Source organism: Argiope bruennichi, chromosome X2 (genome assembly GCF_947563725.1).
Source record: "Argiope bruennichi chromosome X2, qqArgBrue1.1, whole genome shotgun sequence".
NCBI lineage: Eukaryota > Metazoa > Arthropoda > Arachnida > Araneae > Araneidae > Argiope > Argiope bruennichi.
Genome location: NC_079163.1, coordinates 40,333,899 through 40,355,382, shown reverse-complemented (window position 1 = coordinate 40,355,382; position 21,484 = coordinate 40,333,899). Strand labels below are relative to the sequence as shown.

Here is a 21,484-nt window from a genome sequence, read left to right as displayed (position 1 = left end):
TGTACAGTGTACGAATTTTCTTTTTCATTTAAAGTACACTAATATCTAAATTTATCCTATTTCTTCTATCAATGTCTGAATACTTATATAATTAAATAATAGTGATTTTCTGAATTCTAGAATGTTTTAATTTTTATTTTAGCTCCTCTATAATTTAAATTATGAATTTATATATAAATCAAAGTTATAAGCACTATTTACGATTTCTAACATTTAAATGAATTTTTCTTTCATTTTCGATTATTATAAACTTGATATCTACAAAAAATTTAAACTACATTTCTTTGACATTTTCTATTTATGTTTTAATGAAATTTATATAAGATAAAGTTACTTTTTATAATATATAACTATTTCCTACGAAACTGTACAAAAATGGAATAACATGAAATATTCAAGAAATTTTATAATATTTTGGATATTGTTGACATTTCAAAAATAATTTTATTTCTATGCTATAGTCTAAACTAAGTTCATGGATTCTGAGTTTGAAATATTATCTTAAAATGGAATTTTCGGACTTATGACTTTTATCTGAACGAAGACGGTACAGAATTTTTGTGTTAGAACTTAAATGAAGATAGAGTGTAAATATATCTCTAATGATTTTTAATGCGTTGTATTAAAAACACTTGTTGTTGATTTTATTCAAAATAACCTAATTTTTATATTTTTAAGTAATTTTAAATTCAAATAAGAAATTTAATTACATTTTTCGCTAAATAACCATGTTTCAGAAATATAGAGCGAGAGAAAGAGAGCATAAAAAAAATTATTTTAGCTCATGAAGTTGGAATGAGAAATTCTAAGTTTGCACTTACTTTGAGGCTAAACACTTTCTATGGGATAATTAACTTAAAATCAGTTTGCAAAAATTTCGGGTAAAAATAGAAAAGATATCTTTGATACTGTTGAGAACGAATGAATAACTTTCAATGGAACGCTCAAGAAAATTCCACAAGCAATTTTCTTGCCGAAGATATCTGAATTTGATAAGGTGTTAAGATAATTAATGAACAGAAACATGCAAAATGACCTCACCATTACTGTAACATTTGTTTTCTTCCAAGGTCATTTTCTTATCCTGATTTCAGGGACAGGGTTCACACACATCTTTTGATTTCATTATTGTTCGAAAAGCATTAATATAAGAGAGAGAGAGGGTGAGAAATTGCAAAATCGAGCAATTTTCAGTCATGAAATTTAAGGTTGGTGACAGTGAAACAAATTTCCAATTCTACCAGATTACAAGATGATACAAGATATGCAAAAATTAAATAACATAGTCATAAGAGTTTTTTTTTAAAGCAAAACTTTTAATCTAGTGCAGTTTTTGAATAGATGAGGTCTCAGTTGCAAAATTATTTTGAGTCCGCTGTTAAAGAACTCTATTACTGATTAAAAACCTAAAAGAAATATGTTTGTTTCTTTTTAAATTTATATCTGTGCTTATATTTTTATATATAAAAATCTCTCTCTCTCTCTCTCTATATATATATATATATATTCCTAAAAGCTCATAAATAAGTAGGTAATTAACGAGCACATTTTAATTTTTTTTAAAATTCAATAACTTTTTTAAATATAGAAAAACAAAAAATACAAATTTATCATATATAATAAATAAATATCCATAGATAAAAAAAAATATAATACCTTTATTACCCTTTATTATTATTATTATTTCACTTTAAACATTTTTTTTTTTGGCAAAATAAAAGAATAAAGCGATAATAATGTTTTTCTGTCTTTGCGTCTACATGGAAGGGTTGGATATATCCAAATAAGGGCAAAAATGGAAAAATTGATCCTAATAAGCATATTTTTTCCTGATATCCTATATATAAATTTGAACAAAAGGCAACTTATTCAACCGAAAAACAGAAAATGAGCTCATTAACCATCAATTTATTTACGAAATATATTAAAATTTAGTAATTGTTAATTTATTAATAGCTTATTAATTAACTGAGGACTATAAAGTATGCATTCTAAATTCCTTCAAACTGAATAAAAAGTGCCAAATCTTTGTGTTCCAAAGAACTGAATGATATATTATATTAACAAAACAGAGAAGAAAAAAGCTTAATAAAGTAACGCCCCTCCGGAAAAAGTTTTAGAATTGGCACTTTAAAATGATTCTTAAAAAAATATTATCTAATTAGGTCCAAAGTAAATCATTAATAATGTTAATATTATTTTTATCTTCTTCTAAAAAGTTCTGTTCTTAAAAAATGATAGTATGAGTTATAAAGTAAAACAAAGAAATTGAGTTACAAATCTAACATAACTAAAGAAATATGTACCACATAATATATAGAAATCTTAAACAAGCATTGATTGACAGTAAAAGAAATTATGATAATAATTGATAAAAAATTAAATTAAGATTTGGAAGGGGACAAGAAAATAAATATTAAGATGAATTAAAATACTAATGAATCGTAATGAAAGAAATAATAACAATAAATAACTGCAAAAAAAATGTCGAAGTAAAATTTTATGAGACATTGAAAGATGCCAAAATTGTTATTTTTCTTGCTTTTAATTTCGTAGAACTTGAGCGTTTATATTTTTTCATATGTATATAATCTCATTCCTGTCATTTCTGATAACCAAAGTTAGAGTTCATAAAATGCGTTTGCCTCTTAATTATCAAAAAATAGATTTTAATACGTTTTGGAACAGAAACCAGCCTATTTCTGCTCATATTACTAATTGGTAAGGTAAGAAATTTCGCCCACGTGAAAAATGTTACCTGCAGACCATCTACATTCTGTTAAAATTTATTAGTGTGTAGTGAAGGGCTGTATCAGAAAATAGTGGTTGGTAGAAGACGGTAGAGGCCCCTCACATGCACGTTGCTATCATTCAAGTTTTATAAAGAAGCGATAAAATTTTCAAAAAGTGTAAATAGATATAAATATAATTTTTGCGATTATATGTGAATAGAAATCTAACTATAATTGATATAAAATAAAAATCTAAAAATATTTATATATATATAATATAAATATAAAATAAAAGGAAACCCCATAATTAGTTTCCATGGTATTTAAAGCCATAGATATTCCTCAACTTTTCTCACAGATACTATGAACATAAGGAAAGTTTTAGTGAAGATTTGTTTTAGTGTTTAAGTGTTAGTATAAGTAATATAGTTTAGTGTTAACATAAGGATTGTTTTAGTGTTTTTGAAAATGAATAAAATGGTTAATCTTCATTAATCAAAAATTATATGTCCGCTCGTCGAATAGATTTATTTCTTTTGTGCTATCATTCCAACTGAATGAAAATATTGTAGATATTTTGTATTCTTTTATTTAATTGTTTCCGAGGGCAATGCTTGATTAAATTGTGTGTCATTCTTTAATTATTATTAATAATTTACAGAAAAAATTAACTTTCAGCAAATTTTGAAAAAAAAAAAAACCCTTTGAAACTGTATGTAATTTTTCTAAAAAGCGCTGCATAAATGTACTTTGGAGAGTAGAAATGTACACCTTAGGGCGACTTTTTCTTTTTTAATTTTAAATAATAAAAAATTAAGCAAAATTTTTGTTTTCTCTCCCCCTTCCCCAATAATTGCCGAAAATGGTATAGTTAAAAAATGAGTTCTGCATCCAGTTACGTTTTTTTTCTTCTTTTACCTAGATGTTGAAGGTAGTCTTCTCGTGTCTCGAGACCTAAAGGGAGCCTGAAAATCTATTCGATATATATTGCCTGGCAAATACATCGAATGGCAAATAGTAAATACATTGAAGGGCAAATGGTAAAGGCATCGAATGACAAAAGCTGATACATTTTCTACGTAAACTTTTTCGCACAAAACTTTCTCTTCCTTATTTTTTATTTATAAAAAAAAGGAAAGAAAGAAGATAAATGAATGAAGAGGGTCAAATGAAATGTACGGGGACATAGCACCAACGAAAACGTGGTGGGGGAAAAAAACTAGATCTGTAAATAATTTTAAAATCAGTGTTATTTAAGAAAATTCTGATATAAAACTAATACAAAAAATAATGACATTGTTAAATCATCAGTTTCTTTTATGCTGAAAGCATAAAAAGAATTCCTCTCAGTCTGATATTCATCCAATGAAAGGGATAAATTTTGAGTAGAATTATTTTCATCAATCGTCGATCACCGTTGCTCGTAGAGCGATTTTTCTTTTTCACTGGAATCAGCACTCTCATATTGAAGGATTCTGTTTTTCTTCAAAGCAGTCATCACCTTTCAAGTCTTATAATGAAATTCCACTAAGTTAGGACGAATAGTATTGCAATATTTTTCTAAATCTGTTACAAATGGCAAATAAATCTTTGAAGGAAAGTTTCCATTTAGTTTCTCTAAATTGAAATCTGATGAAATTCCAAGTTTATTTTTAATGCAAACTAAAAGAGATCTTGTTTAGTTCTAAAGCACATTAAGAACTATTTGCGAACTAGCCTGACTCTAGAACTTCCGCTCTTATTTATTGAAAATATCACAGTGCAGGATTTTTTCCAAAATTATACTCTCAATTACAAGCAAAAAGTGATATTTCAATATTTTAATGTTTTTCAATACCTGTTTCTGCGTTTGTAAAATTTTTTAATTTTTTATTACTTTTTTTAGAAATATCATTTTAATGTTATTTAATCTATATTTTGTGTCTCCTCTGAAATTTAATATAATTTTTATTATATCGTTTATAGTGGAAATACTTCTTTAGTATAGCCACTATAAACGACCAGCTGCTCCTCCAATATAATTAGTTATTGTTGTACTTTATACTAATAATTTCGAATTATAGCTATCTAACAAAGTTATTTTCATCTGAAGTTTCTTAACATTATGAACTGTTATTTTTGAGCAAGATAATTCATAAGTATGACTGCAAGAAGCAAAGTAAATTGTATAAAAAATGTGAACTTTTAGATGATTTTTTTTTTTAGATTAAACATTTAATTCCAAAACCGAAAATGAATTAAATTATTTTTATGCAATAAAAACTTAAAAATTGATCATCTTCAGAATGCATCAATTCACACTTCAGGCAGTAGATAAATTAAATCTGTTAATAACAGAAATATAAATGAAGGAAATTATCCGCTGTTTCAAATAGTGATTAAAATTTCTTTTTACGCTATTGAAAAAATTTGAAATACAATTTAATTTCAAGTAAAAAATAAAAAGGAATTATTTGAAATAGAAAAATATGATAATCCTTATAAGACAAATAATATTAAAAAATATCCTTAAGAAAGAAGAAAATGTTTATATATTTATGAAATAAAATATTCATGTGGTCTAAAAACTATTTAAATACTATTTTGATTTAATGTTACATCATTTGTTCAACTGTTTGTGACTTCCTAAACGAATTAGTTGAAAAATTGATTCGGCTTATAGTTTGAAAAAAAAAAAAAAACCCTACATATTTGATATAAAATTTTATGTTATTAAAGTTTAATCTGCATGTTATGAAATTTAATATCACTAATAAAAAAACTAATTCATAAAAAAAATTAATTTTCACATTTAAAATTTAAAAAAAAAATTGTTAGTAAGTGAACCACGAAATATCCTCTTTATGTCCTTTTCCCCTCTTCTCTAGTCTTTTATTTTTTCTCCTCTTCGTCTCGTGTGAGGAGTACATAAAGCTTTCTCCTTGAATAAACTTTGCCACAGATCATGACAATTACAAAATTTTTAAAAATTAGACTAAACATCGTACAAAAACCAGTTACATTAGTTGGATAAATATAGTATAAAAATAGTTTTTGTGAGGTAATTCTTTAATAAATTACTGGCAAAAAAAAAAAAAAAAACACCATCAAAATTTGACTTACTTTTTAAATAATTAAAATTTTTAAAACATGACTTTGAGATAGTTTCTATAGTATAGTTAGTTTCCACAAACTATAGTTTCTAAAGTATATTTATGTCAAATTTGGTAATTTTAGATTCCACGGTCTCTTTTGTAGATTGCCAACAGATACACGCACATTCATCTTTATTAGTATTAAAGATTATAATTTCCGACTCTACCGTTCAAAAATACTTATTTAAATTTTCTTTATCAGAAAATTTGTTAATAAACTAATTTTAAGATACCAATATATTTTATGACATACTTCTATTTAAATGTATTATATTGGAACTTAACTGTGTTGTATTACAATTTATGTTGCATAATATAATTACATGATATTACATTTTAGATTATATTAGATATACAGTTTTATCAATTTCCTTTTAACCTTTTTACTTATCTATTTTATAGAGCTTCAACTAGATAATATTTTTTAATTATCTTAAATTATATCTGAAAGAATTGAGGGGATAATTTTATCGTTTACCTTTTTTCTATCTGTATTGCTAATAGGGTATACCATTAAGTTCTAGGGCAAAAAAAAAAAAAAAATGACACTATTTATTTTAACCCGAAATTTCCTCAAGATTTCTCTAATTCTAATTAAATTTTTTTTTAGTTCATAAAACATTTGGTGATTTATAAACTCGATCTCATTATTCTCATAGAATGAGTTATATCTTTTTTTTAATTAAAAAAAAGAAAAACAAAATATATTTACTAACAATAATCTTCAATTTTTGTTTCTATTTAATTCTAAATTTGGATATTGTTATGCCCATTCCATTAAGATAGACGTTAAGACCGAAGGATATCACTCCCATTTTATTCTTTTAAAAAACAAATAAATAAGTTTAAAATAAAGGGCCTCAAAGGCATGTTAACATCTTGTATGTATATATATATATATATATATATATATATATATATATATATATATGCCAATAATAAAGGTTTTTTTAAGAAATGAGAGAAAATAAACGTTATAGATGCTGTAAATAATATTATTAGAATAGCCGTTAAATTAAATAAAAATTTTCGTAAATTAGTCCAAAGATAAAAGTTAAAAGCGCAAATAAGTTTAGTTCATTTTACTTTCTCGTCAACAATAGAGTTTACCAAGGAAGGAACTCAAAATGATTTAACATTTGTGATCATTTAAAACACGCTGCTGCCGTTAATGGGACAAGTCTCATCTATTTATCCTACGTTTTGAAGCTTGCTTAGAGGGCTCAAACTATAATTTCCTTTCTGTATTTTCAAAATTTGTCCTGTCAAATAAATCGCAATCAAATATAGAAATAGGCTCTACTCACCGTGTAGCTTCTTCTTTCATTAAGTACAAATTTACGACACATTGAATTTCAACATGATTTTCTAGAAGTGTCGATTTTTTAAACTCTAGAGACCATGTTCATACAAAAAAAGATAAGCTTACCGCCAAAGTGGTTATGTTCGGACCGAAACGTCAGGAGGACACATTCAAAATGAAGCAAAATCTCGTTTAACATATCTCCGAAAAACTTTTTTTTTCAGGCATAATTTATTTGGAAATGTGAAGGCCAAGGCGTTCATTAATGGCATGATTGCATCAACATTTTTTTTGAGAAAGATTGACTATTCAACCTCCTGAGTTGCCAATTATTAAAACCTACCCTGCTGGGATGATCCCAATTAAAATAAGAAAAAATGAAATTCAGGCGCTTGCTAAATATATACCAAACTATGTTGAATTCTATCCCATGATTTTGAGCTCACGGTGTACAGGTCGGTATACGAAATTAAAAGAACTGAAAACTCTTGCCAAGGCATCATAATATTGCTTACTTTTAGAACACATCTGTAATTCGCCCAAATAATTTTAGCGCTATTTAAAAATCAGGTTTTTTGATTTGTTATTCCTGACTGAATTCATTAATATCATGTAAACGGTGTTGCAGAAATCCCATAACTGCAGAAGTTTTTTACTCATCGCCCTGAATTTTAAAAGAATGAATCACGTTTCTATTTCATGTATAAAAGCATCCTTTACATTCAGGGAGTTTTTAATTTAAAAAAAAAACACACCTGCTTTTAGTGAAATTTGGAGTTTTTCTTAAATATCCCCAAAATGTAATTTTGCGCTTAAAGGTTTCTAATATTACCGATTCAGTTACGAGATGAATGTAAAAAGCGAAGAAGTGAAATAATAATCAGAAAATAATCCTCAAATTATTAAAATAAAACACTCCTATTGGTTTTGGCTTGTCATGTGTTTGAAGAGGTCTTAATGGTATTGAAGAAGGCCTTAAAATATTCTACGAATATTGCAGCCACTAAAAATTTTCTTTACTTTATCCATTTCCTTAAATTTTGATTTAGTTGGAATTATTTTGGACTTTCTATTTTTTCTATATTACTCAAGAAGGATTTGTCCAAACAGGGCCGCCGCGTGGGGGTGGCAAAATTGTTCACCGCACAAGTGCGCATGGGCCATGGGGCGCCAAAATTTATAGTACTTATAGTTTTTTTTTAATTTAATGTTATTTAAATAAAAGTTGTTAATTATACGCTTGCAATATTTTGTTGTTTTATATTTTCTAAGCAATAAAATGGGATTTTACTTTTATTTTATATTTTAATTTAATTTTACTTTAGTTTTCGTTTCTGCGGGTGGTTTTCGTTTGTGTAAAACAAAATTTGAGTTCGCGCTACCACACGGAACGTGTTAAAAATCTAAGAATTTGTAACACGTAACAACAGGAATTGGGAATGTTTTTTATCGGCATATATTTATTCTTTATGTGCTTTGAAGCTATTGCTGTTCAACATCGTTGTTTAATTTGCTTTTTTTTTTTCTGGAATGATGATGGCGGAGCCACCGTGCATGTGTGCCCTTGAATTAACAGGGAATACCCTTAATTTCAATCATATACGTAGTCGCTGCTCATAAAATGCGTACATTCTGTGAATTGCTTCGCAAGCAAAGTACTGTAATTAATTGTTTTCAAATCGTTTTTTGTTTATAATTGTTCCAAAAAATAGGATTATTATTTAGAGGTAAGTGAACAATCTAAATTATTATTAGTATTATTTTCATAGCAGTAAAGATTCATAAAAAGAAACAATTCATTAAGAAAAAAATTTTATCTTTCAAATTAACAAAATAATTCAAAAAGCAACTTTTTATTTATCTCTATAAAACACAGATAAATCTTACCCTTAATTGCGCAGAATTTGATTTATCTATTTCTTATATACAATTACAATTTCCAAATAATCGAGAAAAAAAATTCTAAACAAATTATTAATGACTATAGCTCTTTTTCATTAAAAGTTTATAATTATTATGTACCTGAAATGTTTTCAATATTTCGATTGCTTATAACAAATGCTTTTTAGTAATTTGTATTAATATAGGTTTAATTACTTAAATACTTTGAATCAGCAGAAAGAAGAAAAAATTTCACACTAAATTCTCAGAAATAAATTTTCCGAAAAAAAAAAAAAAAGTTTCTGAATTTTTAGTCAAATTATTTTTTTTTTATCTGAATCTTTATTTAGTAACAAATGACATAAATGGGCTTTCGACTTTCAAATAGTATCTTGAGAGGAAATCATATAATGCATTTTGTATATGGAATGAAAATTAAATTTTTTTTATTTAGTGCAATAAATATTTTTTTAGAAATATATATTCTCAAAAAAAGAAAAAGAAAAAAAAAAAAAAAAAAAAGTCTGGAGCACAAAATAGAAAAAGGAAATTGCAACGAGAGGTAGCTAATGAGAAACTGGCGGGATCTCTAAATAATTATCTCAAAAACAGAATAGGATTAGACAGATAAGCAATTGAACCACGACCATCAAAATCAACATCTGGTTTGGAATTTCATTATGAAAATTTATCTCAAAATATAGATTCATCAGAATATAATCAAGAAGAAGGCACGATTGTACCAATATAAAACTTAGATGTTGACGTAGAAAATTCGCCTGGTAATAATGTAAACACATGAAAGCAGTGCATCTCACCTTAAATATAGTTCAAAATGCAGTGAACTCAAAATGTCTTTGCGTAATTTATGTATCATTGATGCAGCTCAACAAAGACTTTATGATGCAGAAAAGGTTCACTGGCAATCGGTCGATAGAATCGTCGAAAAGTGGTCGTCTCAAAGAGAGCTTTTCGTCGACACCTCTCCGTTCAGCTTCTCGACAGGAAGAAGAATCACTTTGAATTACAGAACAAAGAAATAAACTTCGACAATTTTTTTAAATCTTTTATAAAAAAAAACATCAGTGAAAGCTCCTGTTAGTAAATAAATTATTTGCTGGAGCTAGGGAACTGTATGGAGGCTGCTGGAGCTCTGTTTTACTAATAGGTTCAGTTGCATAATTTCTTATATCTAAAACGGTAGCATTTATTTAGTATATCGTATAATACTTAGCGATGAATTATTAATAGAACAATTCCTCTACAGTGGCATAAATTCACTGACTTCAAAAGAGAAATAAATAGTATAAGTTTCATAGAAATTCAAAATATATTCATATGCTAAAATTAAATGCTGAATTTGTTTTTATTTTTAAAAATACTGCATTCCAATCTTGTTATATTTATTTAATTTCAAATAAGTTAGTTTTAATTTAACTTATTCTTTTAAAAATGAAAATTATTTTTGCATACTAAAAATTGATTTTAAGTACAGTAAATTTAAAAAAAAAAATGATTTAAAGACTTGATGAAAAAAGAAATAAGTTCGTCATAAACTTCAACAATGAAAACTGTTGTAGTCAATCATATAAAAAAGCATCATATAATCATCATATAAATTAACGGGAAATTGATTACACAGCACCTAAATATATCACCAAAAGCAAGAGATTTTGAATTTTAAGATGGTGCAAAATTTATTTTTGCATGACAACAATTTCAGAAACTATCACTACAACCACCGACTTTTCGCTTCATTTGTTATTAATAAAAACTTATGATTTCAAAAAAAATTCCACTAAGTTGCATTTTTTTAATCTCCAAAAATATATTTGAAACCAAGTATCATAAAATTAAGTCAGATGGTTTCGTCTTTAAGACAGAAATGAATATACAGACAGTTATATTTTCACTTTAAGTTTTTTAGAGATATCGGCACAATGAACTTTAATTACGGACAGCTCTCATCATGCTTAAAGTAGACTGAGTAGAACATCGATTTAGAAACTTTGGAAATGCTCAGTAGAATGAGAATGATTCAGTGCTGACATTGATTATCAAAATACCTAAATCGGATTTTTTGGTAAGTTCATGATCATTAGTGCTGAAAGTTATTCGGTTTTTGGATTTCCTATTAAAATACTCCATCTTTTTAATTACTAAAAAAATTTATGAGGGAAACAGAAATTTTCATTTTTAGTTAGAAAGGGTTCCTATATAATCCAGAATTCGAATTTTGAGAAGGGCTTGGCGATATTTAGCTAAATTTTCTTATTCCGAATATTTTTGTTATTGCACTACACATAAACATAATTAATGTTAAATGATTAGATCGAAGAAAAAGAAACAGAATGGATTAAAAAAAACAACAACATTTGAACGGTTTCTTAACCACCTTTACTAAATCAAAAATAAAAACTGCAAGAAATTGAATTATTTACAAGAATAAAATGAATTCATCTATGATTCAATGATAATTCCACAATCCCACAGGATTGAACCGCAGTATTTTGTAACTTTATAGATTCAAAATGAATTACGTTTCATCGGCATTATTCATATTTCCAAAAGCCTTCTCCTCTTCTTTGCAGATTTTAGATTCCCTCGCATTTTTATATTATTAACTGTGATTAAATTCTCATTATAATGTATCAGTATCTCATTGTCGTTATATTAAGCTGTCATTAAACTAACGAAAAATAATTTTTATCTCGGCATTTACCATGGTACTGAAGCTGAAAGTACTGTTTATTTATTCTAATATTATTTTGAGAATATAATATTGATATTTTTCTTTCTCGTTGCTTTAAATCGGCCCACAATCCTAGTTTCAACTGTAGTGAATATGACCTATGGTAGTTGATCTGAATTGAATAAATTTGCAGCGTCGTAGGATTAGTTCAGCTATGATAATGCAGTTCATAATAGAACTAGTACAATAGTCATTGGACAAAATTTGTAATCACGCATCTACTTCTTTGCCGTACGATAAATTCTGAAACCTTTATTCGGAGAGGGAGCAGTGATCTAGTTATATTAACATCCCATTTTTGAAGCAACACAAGGGCTATTTGGGGATGGATTTTGTAGTATTAAACCGTGGTCGGATGATGAGAACGATACCTAAATTATCCTCATCTCTTGATTTCCACAGCACACCAGTGGAGAACGACTGACCCAAAGTTTTAGATTTTATGTTCACCAGATCACTGACATATTACATGCACCATATGTACAACCAGAACCGAGTCGAGCCTTCTGCAGGCACAACTGCAATGCAGATCTCGGGGTCTCTGCCACTGCCAAACTTTCAAAACCAAATATTTTAATATTGATATATTATATCGATTTTAATTTAATCATCATATACATAGTTTTAAGTAGCAAATTTTGATAAACTGAAATAGCAAAACGCTTAGTTGCAGATCATTTTCTGCAAAAGTTAGTTACAATATATCACATTTAAAATACATATATAGCTGCAATTTAAAGTAATTTTAAATAAAATAATAAAAGGAAACAAAACTTTCTTAACACTATCTAAATAATATTTAATAATAGGATCGAGCATTTAAAAATATATATATATATATAAAGCATCGCATTTTTACTGTTATAAAATAACATAATTAAAGAATTGCAAATAGTAATTAATTAGGAAAGTCACTAGAATTAGCTTTCAGCATTAATTTAATCGATACATGATTTTTATTCGAATAAAATCGATCGCATGAACTTATTCAAAACTGTTATTTTTATAATTAAATGAAAGCACAAAATTTAAATAGCTCTTAAAATACCGCAGAAACTCTCGAGGACTGGGACCCCTTAAAGTTGTAGTGTCCCCAGGCAATTGCTTAATTACCCAATTTAATAATCCGGCCCTGAGCACGGTGCATCATTAGTGGAATAGGGTTTCGAGCCTGGAGATCTCCGGCCCCAAATGAGTGATGGTGAAGTGGCTCTGATGTCATTGGCTGTAATTAAGATCAGCGGTAATTTTGACCGCTTTTTCTAAGTAAAAAAAAGAGGTGATTTTGGTACTATTATGTAAAAGATTTTATTAGTATAGAGTGTGATTGTTTAATAAGTAAACATATGTCGACAATGGATAATGAGACATAAAAATGAGATAAAATATTTAAAAACCATTCTAGTTGTTTTTAAGCTTATCAGCTTTTGTAAACAAAGGTACAGATGGCTATCAAAATAATGGAAATACTTGAAATTAAACGTGACATTTATGGATCCGCTTCGTAAGCATTAAAATACCATCCTATCAACCCATTTTTTAATATAATATGTATATATATAATCGTGGTAGTATGAGGTGGCTTTTGTCAAGGTGTATATGACTTGAATTTTTGTCAAAAGGGTAAAATGTCGGACCTCACAGACTTTCAGAAAAGCGAAATAAATAAATATAATTTTCTCTAGAGCAAGTTAGCAAAATAATTTTAGATTATTTTGGCAAAATAATAAATTTTGCTTAAAAAAAGGTACATTTTTTTTAACCTTTTCATTAAGTTTCTTTCACTTTTTCAAACCACAAACACTTTATTTAATATTGCACTATATCTATATAGTTTGTAAAAATATAATTGATGAGTTTCAAAATGCAGATAAAAGCATGCTCAATAATAATTATTTTATTATAATAATTTTATTTTAATAACAAAAAACAAGCTTGCATTTTTAAGATTTTTGTTGCTAAAATAGTTTAACATTCATTGAAGATCTCATGATTATTTTCATATTCACAATTCAATTATTAATAGATTAATTAATCGTATATTAATAATTCGCTGTAGTATCATTATTTCATGCTTTGTATAAAGATGTAAAAAAAAAAACCCTACTAATTCTAAAAAACGAACTTTTTAATACCAACTTTATTTTTATCAAATGTTTTCATGCTAGATAAGTAAGAATATGCAGTTTTGAAGAAAAAAAATATCCAAAGGATATTCGAAGATAATAATGTTTTATGTTTAATTAGTTTACTCTTATTTTATTTTTGAAACTTACTCTTAATTCTATAACAACGATAAAATGTAAAGAAAAAGAATGTATCTAAAATCGTCGAAACACGCGTGAGTGTCAATTCAGCAACAAACTAGCAAACCCTTCCCCCAAACCACAATCACAGGGGTTAAAACTGACCACGCATTTCAATTGCAGCTCAGCAGGTGTCCCCCCTCCTGAAGGAAGAAACGATTCCATTCTGTTTTCTTCCACGAAAAACGGCTCAGGGCTTTGAGCCACTGGAATTCTCATACTTGCCGGTCTCGTAGAGATAAACATAAAAAGACCTAACATAGAAACAACAAACAAAACCAATGCAATATTTATAAAACCATACTATAAAGTAAATATTTTTAAAATCAAAAACTTTTAAAAGGAAGGAATAACAATGTGTTTAGAGCGCATCAATGCTACTGCATCTAAAACACCAATGAAATTAGCGAAATATAAAGTTTAAATTGTAAAAAATGAAGGAAAAAAATGAATCTGACCTGAAGACTTTATAAAGGGTCATCTTCAAATAAGGATTCAAACCAAGGGATCTTTTTATTTCCGTGGGGGCTCTGACTTTTCTCCACGTATTGACCCCACGTGCTTGAAAATTTTAAGCAATTGAGTTTTTTCCTCCGAAGAATCTATGTACACAAAGCAAAGACATTAAAACTAGGCAATTAACCAAATACGCAATTGCAAACACAAAATTATTTCAAAATTCCAACCAAGTAAAATCGTAGCAAAATCAAATCAAGTCACAAAAAAAAAAGTCAAATAATAAAGACAAAAATCATCAATAATAAAATCAAATATAAAGCAAAAAAAAAAAAAAAAAACCATACCAGTTGAATGCAAAATTTTCTAAAAGAAAATTGAAACTCATTTCGTTTGACTATTATACTTTTCCACTAGCGGCTAAAGCTCAACACGGTTGTGGATTGGATGGGCGAATCTATTTTATTCGTAGGTAAGTCCGGTTATCATACGCAACCGTGTTGCTGCTTTCGTCCGCAGCTATGTTGTTGGATAAGCGTTAAAGCATAATCTAGGGTTGAAGGAATCTTACTTCATTGAAAAGGCAGATTGCGTTTTTTTTTTTTTTTTTTAAAGATTGAGTTTTTTATTATTTTGTTTTAAAGCCTATTTATTTGGATCTCCACATCTGTTTTCTTAATTTTTTTTATGAATAATAGAATTCAAGTTATGTAATTTTTTATAGAAATACTGCATCCGAAAACGAAACCGAGTATTTTCCATCACTTTATCAAGTAAACGCTACTCAAAATTATAAATTAATTTACAATTTGATCTACCAGCTCATTTTTATCTGTATCAGAATACTTTAGTGAATGTTTCCAACACTAAATATCATTCATGCCGCAAGCAAAATGAACTTTAGATCAGACTTTGGTTAAAAATATATGTCAATATATAGTACAGAGTATGGAAGCTCTAAAACTTTTAAGGATTTGTAACACTAAAACAATTTAAAAAACATGAATAATACAAATATTTATTATAATGAAATTTGCTGCAAATAAATATATCTGTAGCTAGACAGATACAAATATGTCTCTTGCCACATGCAAATAAACTTTAAATCTAACCTTTTTATTATCTAAATAATAAAATAAAAAGTGTCTAAAATCACACATGTAATGCATTTGAAGCAATAAAATATGAAATATTAGTTATTACTTGTCGCACATTGTGCTGGCATATTAAGTCACATTTATAAACATTAAGGAGCCCAGTTGATTTGTGTGTTTTCTGAACACGCCTAACTGTTTCTGATTTTTGTTCATATTCTTTAATCCATTCCTAAAATATGTGTTACAAAAATGCAAGCAATAAGTATTCAAAAGAGATATATAAACTATTTATATATTTATAAATCTTGATATTAAGTTAATAACTAAACAGAATTCAATTCTCTGTTTTCTGAAAATTCCAGTTTGCTGAAAAAGAACTTCCTAAAAGTTTAGAGCTCAAAGAAAAGTCAGAAATCTCTGGGCAATCCTTAAAAAATGAAACCATTGGGAATGTTGTTTCTTCATTGCAAGATAAGTCAGAAATATTGCAATTTTTATCCATACCAGAGTTGAAATATTCGAGGAGCAGCTGGTGCTCACCACTTTACAACATTTATCTGCTATCTGTTTCTTGATACATACCATCAACGATTCATTTTTTTGAAAATGAAGTAATTTTTTTATTGCCAAAAGTAAGAATTTTATATTTAAATTTAAAAAAATAAGCAAAAGAAATAGTTTGATTTTTAATTCATTTATTTTGAATCTCTCTTGATTCAATATGTCTCCTCTTGTGATATTTTATATGCATATTCAGTGTGAATTGAAATGATTTCTATACCATTTAATTTCACCCAAAATATCTTAATAAATATAATGCATTTGCAGATAGACATCTAATGGTAATAATTTTAATATAAAATTAAAAAATAAATCTCTTCTTGCACATGCATATTTAATAATAATTATAATGATTTCTATACCGTTTAATGTCATCGAAATATCTTAATAAATATAGTATATCTGCATATAGATATTTTATGGTAGCTTATAAAAGCTTGAGTTCCAAGTCTTATTTTTAATTCTTCACGCTAATTCTTTATTTATAATATCGGAAATACGGAAAACAGCCAAATTTTCATCAATCCCAATTACTTTATACTTATATTTCTCTGGAAGATTTATTTTCTCCATTTTGAAAAAGAGCAGACGAAAAAGTACGCATAAACCAAACTAAACAACACGTATTGGTTGCAGCAAATACAGCGCAAAAAATTCTGTGATTAGAGCACAATTTGCGAACTCCTGCAGTTTTGTAAACAAAAACTAGTCTCCTCCTCTTAAACCTTGTCCCTACGAAAAAATTCGGCTTTCAATGGACTCGTCCGTCTCATACACAGCGTGTTGTGATTTAGCTGCTAGTATACTTTTCCCGCGTCGACACGACAGCTGAAAAAGTGCTTCGTCATCACATGAATAAATTAGAGCGATCTCAGCGCCATCTATTAATTTGATATAACCCTAACAGAAAGCTTATCTTCACTGCGATAATACTAGTATAAAGATTAAAATTCTTAACTTAATAAATTAACTTATCAAGTTAATTAAAATAATTAATATTAAAAAATATGTCTTGCAATAATTCTCATTCATTAAAAGTTAAAAGTTTTTAATAAGATTGTTTGTCAGTGCAAGAACTTTTGCTATTACAAATTTTCTTACATTGTGAGAAAATCAAGTTTTTGAAAATTTAGAGTTTAAATTAGAATGGTAATTACTAAGTTTAATTACTTTGAAATTAAACTCATCCCTTTTATCGTAAATATCTACCAAAATTTTTCTATTTGAAATTTCTATTTTTAAATACAAATAAGTAGCTTTGCATTGATTTTCGTCCGTTTCAGATAACTTTAATTCTTCTGGATAACTATTAATAACAATATTAGAATTATCTATGTTTAACAAAAGTAAATCATCAATATATCTAAAACCATGTATTCAATGGTGTTTAATTATTTTTTTTTCTCATAGTAACATAGAAAAATATTAGTTAAAGCACTTGAAAAAGTTGTTCCCATAGGAATTCCCTCCACGTATTTATAAAAATTAATCCAATTATAAACATAATTTTTTGAAATATTAAATTTACCTAATTCAGTTAGATATTCATCATAATACAAACATCCAGTAATTTTTTTGTGTGATAGATTTGTGTACAAATTTTCAAAATCATAAGTATTAAGTTTATTAGTATTGCTATCTTTTTGAAATTCCATAACTTATTTATTGTTATAAATTATAAATTTATCCATATTTTTAATTTTATTCAGGATAATTTCTAGATAATTAAAGAAATGTTTTCCCATATAGAAATTATTGCTACCACCTGCTTAAATTAAACAAATCCACCAATCCAAATTCTAAAGGGTTTTTTTTATAGAATTTTTATAAAATAAAACAAATAAGGATAGTTTAAAGAACAAAACTTTTAAAAACGGTGTTTTTAGCGAAAGCGAACATTCTCTTATTCAGCTCCTTTTCCCCGCAACTATTTAAAATATATGTCGAACTAGAATTATATTTGTAGATTAATAATTCGTTATAGTCATATTTGCAAATTGAACAGAGATTATTTGCTGCTTTATCTAGAAACTGGACAAGAGAATGTTGGCTTTCTCTAAAAAAATATTTAATTTTAATCAAAATTATTGCTGCCATAATTCTAATGTTAAGGAGGGTGAGTTTACAGGTTAGTTCTGGAGATATTTGTTGATATTTATGAAATGGCGTTTCCAGAGGCGGAGGTCTTGCCGATGGGGGGCAAGACATATCCGACAGGGGGGCAATCACAATTTCCCTAATTTGGTTAGAAAATAACTCATAATAATTAATTTTTACATTTAATTAAAGGAAATTAAGTATTTTTTAGCTTTCTTTTATTGAGATACTGAACTTTCTTTCATTGATAAAAATTTACAAAGATATTTGCAAAAAAATGTTCTCAGTTTTTTTTTTTTACTGACCTTTAAAAAATTGTCAATATTTGAATCTATATTTTTTATGAGATTCTTGAGATTTACTTGCACTAAGATCTAATTTTGGAAAAAAAAATACAATTATATTTATTCTAGATTGTAGTATATAGATAGAAACACAGGCTGAGGTAGAATGCAGTGTCATTGTAAATTAAACAAATACATGTTCTCATCATGGAAGCTATTTAAAATGAATGTAGAAATTATATTCAAAAAGTTTTATAAAAGAAATTTTTTAGAAATCCAGCATGATAAATAAAAAAGAATATTCAGTGTTTTCGCCAAAAACCGATTTTTTCCCCCTCCTTTGTATAGTCTCCTACCTAAAATAATTTTTATAAGAATTGCAACAACGAGAGGGAATTCAGATATATTTCGAAACCAAGGCGAATAAGCGAGCGCATACAGCAAAAATTTAATATAATTCGGACACGAAAGATATAGAATGCTGAAAAGATACAATGATGTTTCTTAAGAAAGTTGGGGAAGATATTTTGTAAAGACATGTACAAACTTAACTATTTTATGTAAGATTGAAAAATGAACGTGTGAAAAATGAGCGGCTTAAGCATTAGGTTTCCCATGTATTATGTATATGCTAAAAAGCTATCAGACTTAAAAAGACAAAGCGTTTTATTAAAAAACATTTAGATCTAGAATATGAACTCCTCTATCTTCATTTTTAAGCACGTGTCTTGTGGTTAAGTACTTGTTTCCCTCGAAGCTATTGCAAGCTAATATTCCTCTAAAAAAATTATTTTTATCCTCTCAGTTGCATGCATTGGTTTTTCTTAACCACTTCGTATACAATGACGAGTCTGGATCGCGCATCGAATTACTAAATTTTTAATCTACAATTAAGTGAAAGTATTGAGTAATTTAAAATGCAAAAATCACTTGAAAACTCATCAGTGCCTCAAATGACTTGATATTATTTTACGAATTAAAATAATAATAATTGTCCTTAATAAGATGTACCAGTTAAGTAAATTCGTATGTCAAGGTATTAATATATCATATATGAATATTCTATGAATAAATTAATTTTAATCAAGACACTATCGTTTTATCAAGATATCTTTATCTAAAGTTTATTAAAAATTTAGAAGCACCAGGAATTATATAGATTTTACTGTAAAGAGTATTTATAAAAAAATGAAAAAGAAGTTTTTTTAAAAATACTTTTTCCGATTACATACTTATAATACTGAATGCAGAATCTGAAGAATTTAGGTAGTAATTTATTTAACAAATTTAGGACATACTTGAATAAGCTCTTAGCGTAGTAAAAAGCTACCATAACATATATATATATATATATATATATATATATATATATATATATATATATATATATATATATATATATATATATTGTCGTCATTTTTAGTCGGTAATATTTCTTTAATAACTGTAGCCAGTAAATTAGATTGCATAAAAAAGATATTTTACTGTTAAATAATTTACTATAATACAATGTACTTATTCCTGTAATTTATAATGAATTCACATAACCTGGCTACAGCAACCTAACTCTTCTTAGCATGCATAAAACACAAGAGTATCGAGAGAAAAGAGTGTTTATTAAATTTAGTTTAACCATAAACTAGATTCTAATCAGAGAATTCTCAGTGAAGTAAAATAAAATAAATTTACTAATTCATCACCGAAGAAGTAACAATTAGATGAATAAAATTATTCATTTTATAATCTAATATCTCATAAAATGATTCATTGAATTCCGAATTAGGGAAAACAACTCTATCTCCCTGTTCTTGTAAAATATAAAAGTATTTTTCCCTAATAATTCCACTTGCAAATAATCGAAGTACTCGATAAAAATATTTTTTTCTCATAACTTATGATAACATTTTAGCCGAAAGACAAAGATAAATCGTCAAAAATGTGACTTATTTACTCACTTGATACATTGTCGGTTATTCTGCTAAAAGTAATGCGAATTATTAGCCGAATGAACGACATTTATATAAGATGTTTGAAAATTAGCGAACTTCCATCGTATTCAGTTCATAGTTGGCCATCCAGAAATTGTCGACAGAATGAGATAACTTATTCACCCTGTCGGATATATTGCCAGAAGTAATGCTAATTAGAAGCTTGATGAACGACATTTCAATCAAAAGCCTGAAAATCTGTGAATTTAACTTCTACATCTATCAAATTGCTTTCATAATCAGGCGATCAAAAATCGTCCGCAAAATGCGACATCTTATTGACCTGCCACCCTATTGATTATTTTAACAAACATAGTCAAACCGCTTTAACAGCTACTTAATTGTTTACAACATATTAATTTTAAGAGGGTTTTTAAATTTTCACATTCGAGAATGTGTTCTTTTCCACAACCATTTTGAAGTAGTGAAGAATTTTGCAGACGAAATTCTCAATCTCTCGCCGACGGGGGGGGGGGCAAGCGGTTGCCGACAGGGGGGCAATTGCCCACCTTCTAACGCCGCCTCTGGGCGTTTCCAATTCAATTTATTATTATGAAGAATGATGCCTAAGTATTTATAATCTTTAGACCAGAGAATTATTATTTTAGAAATTTTGGCTGGAAATATTCAGTTTAATTAACGGATTTTCGCTTTTACAGAGATTAATTTTCAGTTTCCCATTTGAAAAGACAAAGAGCTTTAGATGGCGATTTAATGCAATTTGTATATATTGTTTTTAAAAAAATGAATTTTTGACTATTGTTACCTTGTATTTAGCATACCAACATTACAAGATGTTAAATTGTTCTGGGATGTCATTTATAAAGAATTAGAAAAATACGCGTCTGATTTCCGAAGCGCTTCTCATGCACTGCAACGGCTTTAACTGTTTC

The 21,484-nt window shown here is 27.4% G+C and overlaps 1 protein-coding gene across 2 annotated transcripts in view; it reads right to left on the bottom strand.

The window, feature by feature from the left end:
- The window catches only part of LOC129961117 (uncharacterized), a 37,028-nt gene extending 29,699 nt beyond the window's left edge, over positions 1-7,329 (bottom strand). Inside the window, exon 1 of one of the 2 annotated variants that reach the window (XM_056074958.1) lies at positions 7,296-7,329. Coding sequence is in view for 1 of the 2 variants with exons in the window: in XM_056074957.1 (XP_055930932.1) it covers positions 7,174-7,193 (20 nt within the window). In the remaining variant the exon portion in view is untranslated. Of the gene's footprint in view, positions 1-7,173 lie in introns of both variants that reach the window. The other variant, XM_056074957.1, reaches the window with a different exon arrangement.
- Positions 7,330-21,484: the final 14,155 nt, after the last annotated feature.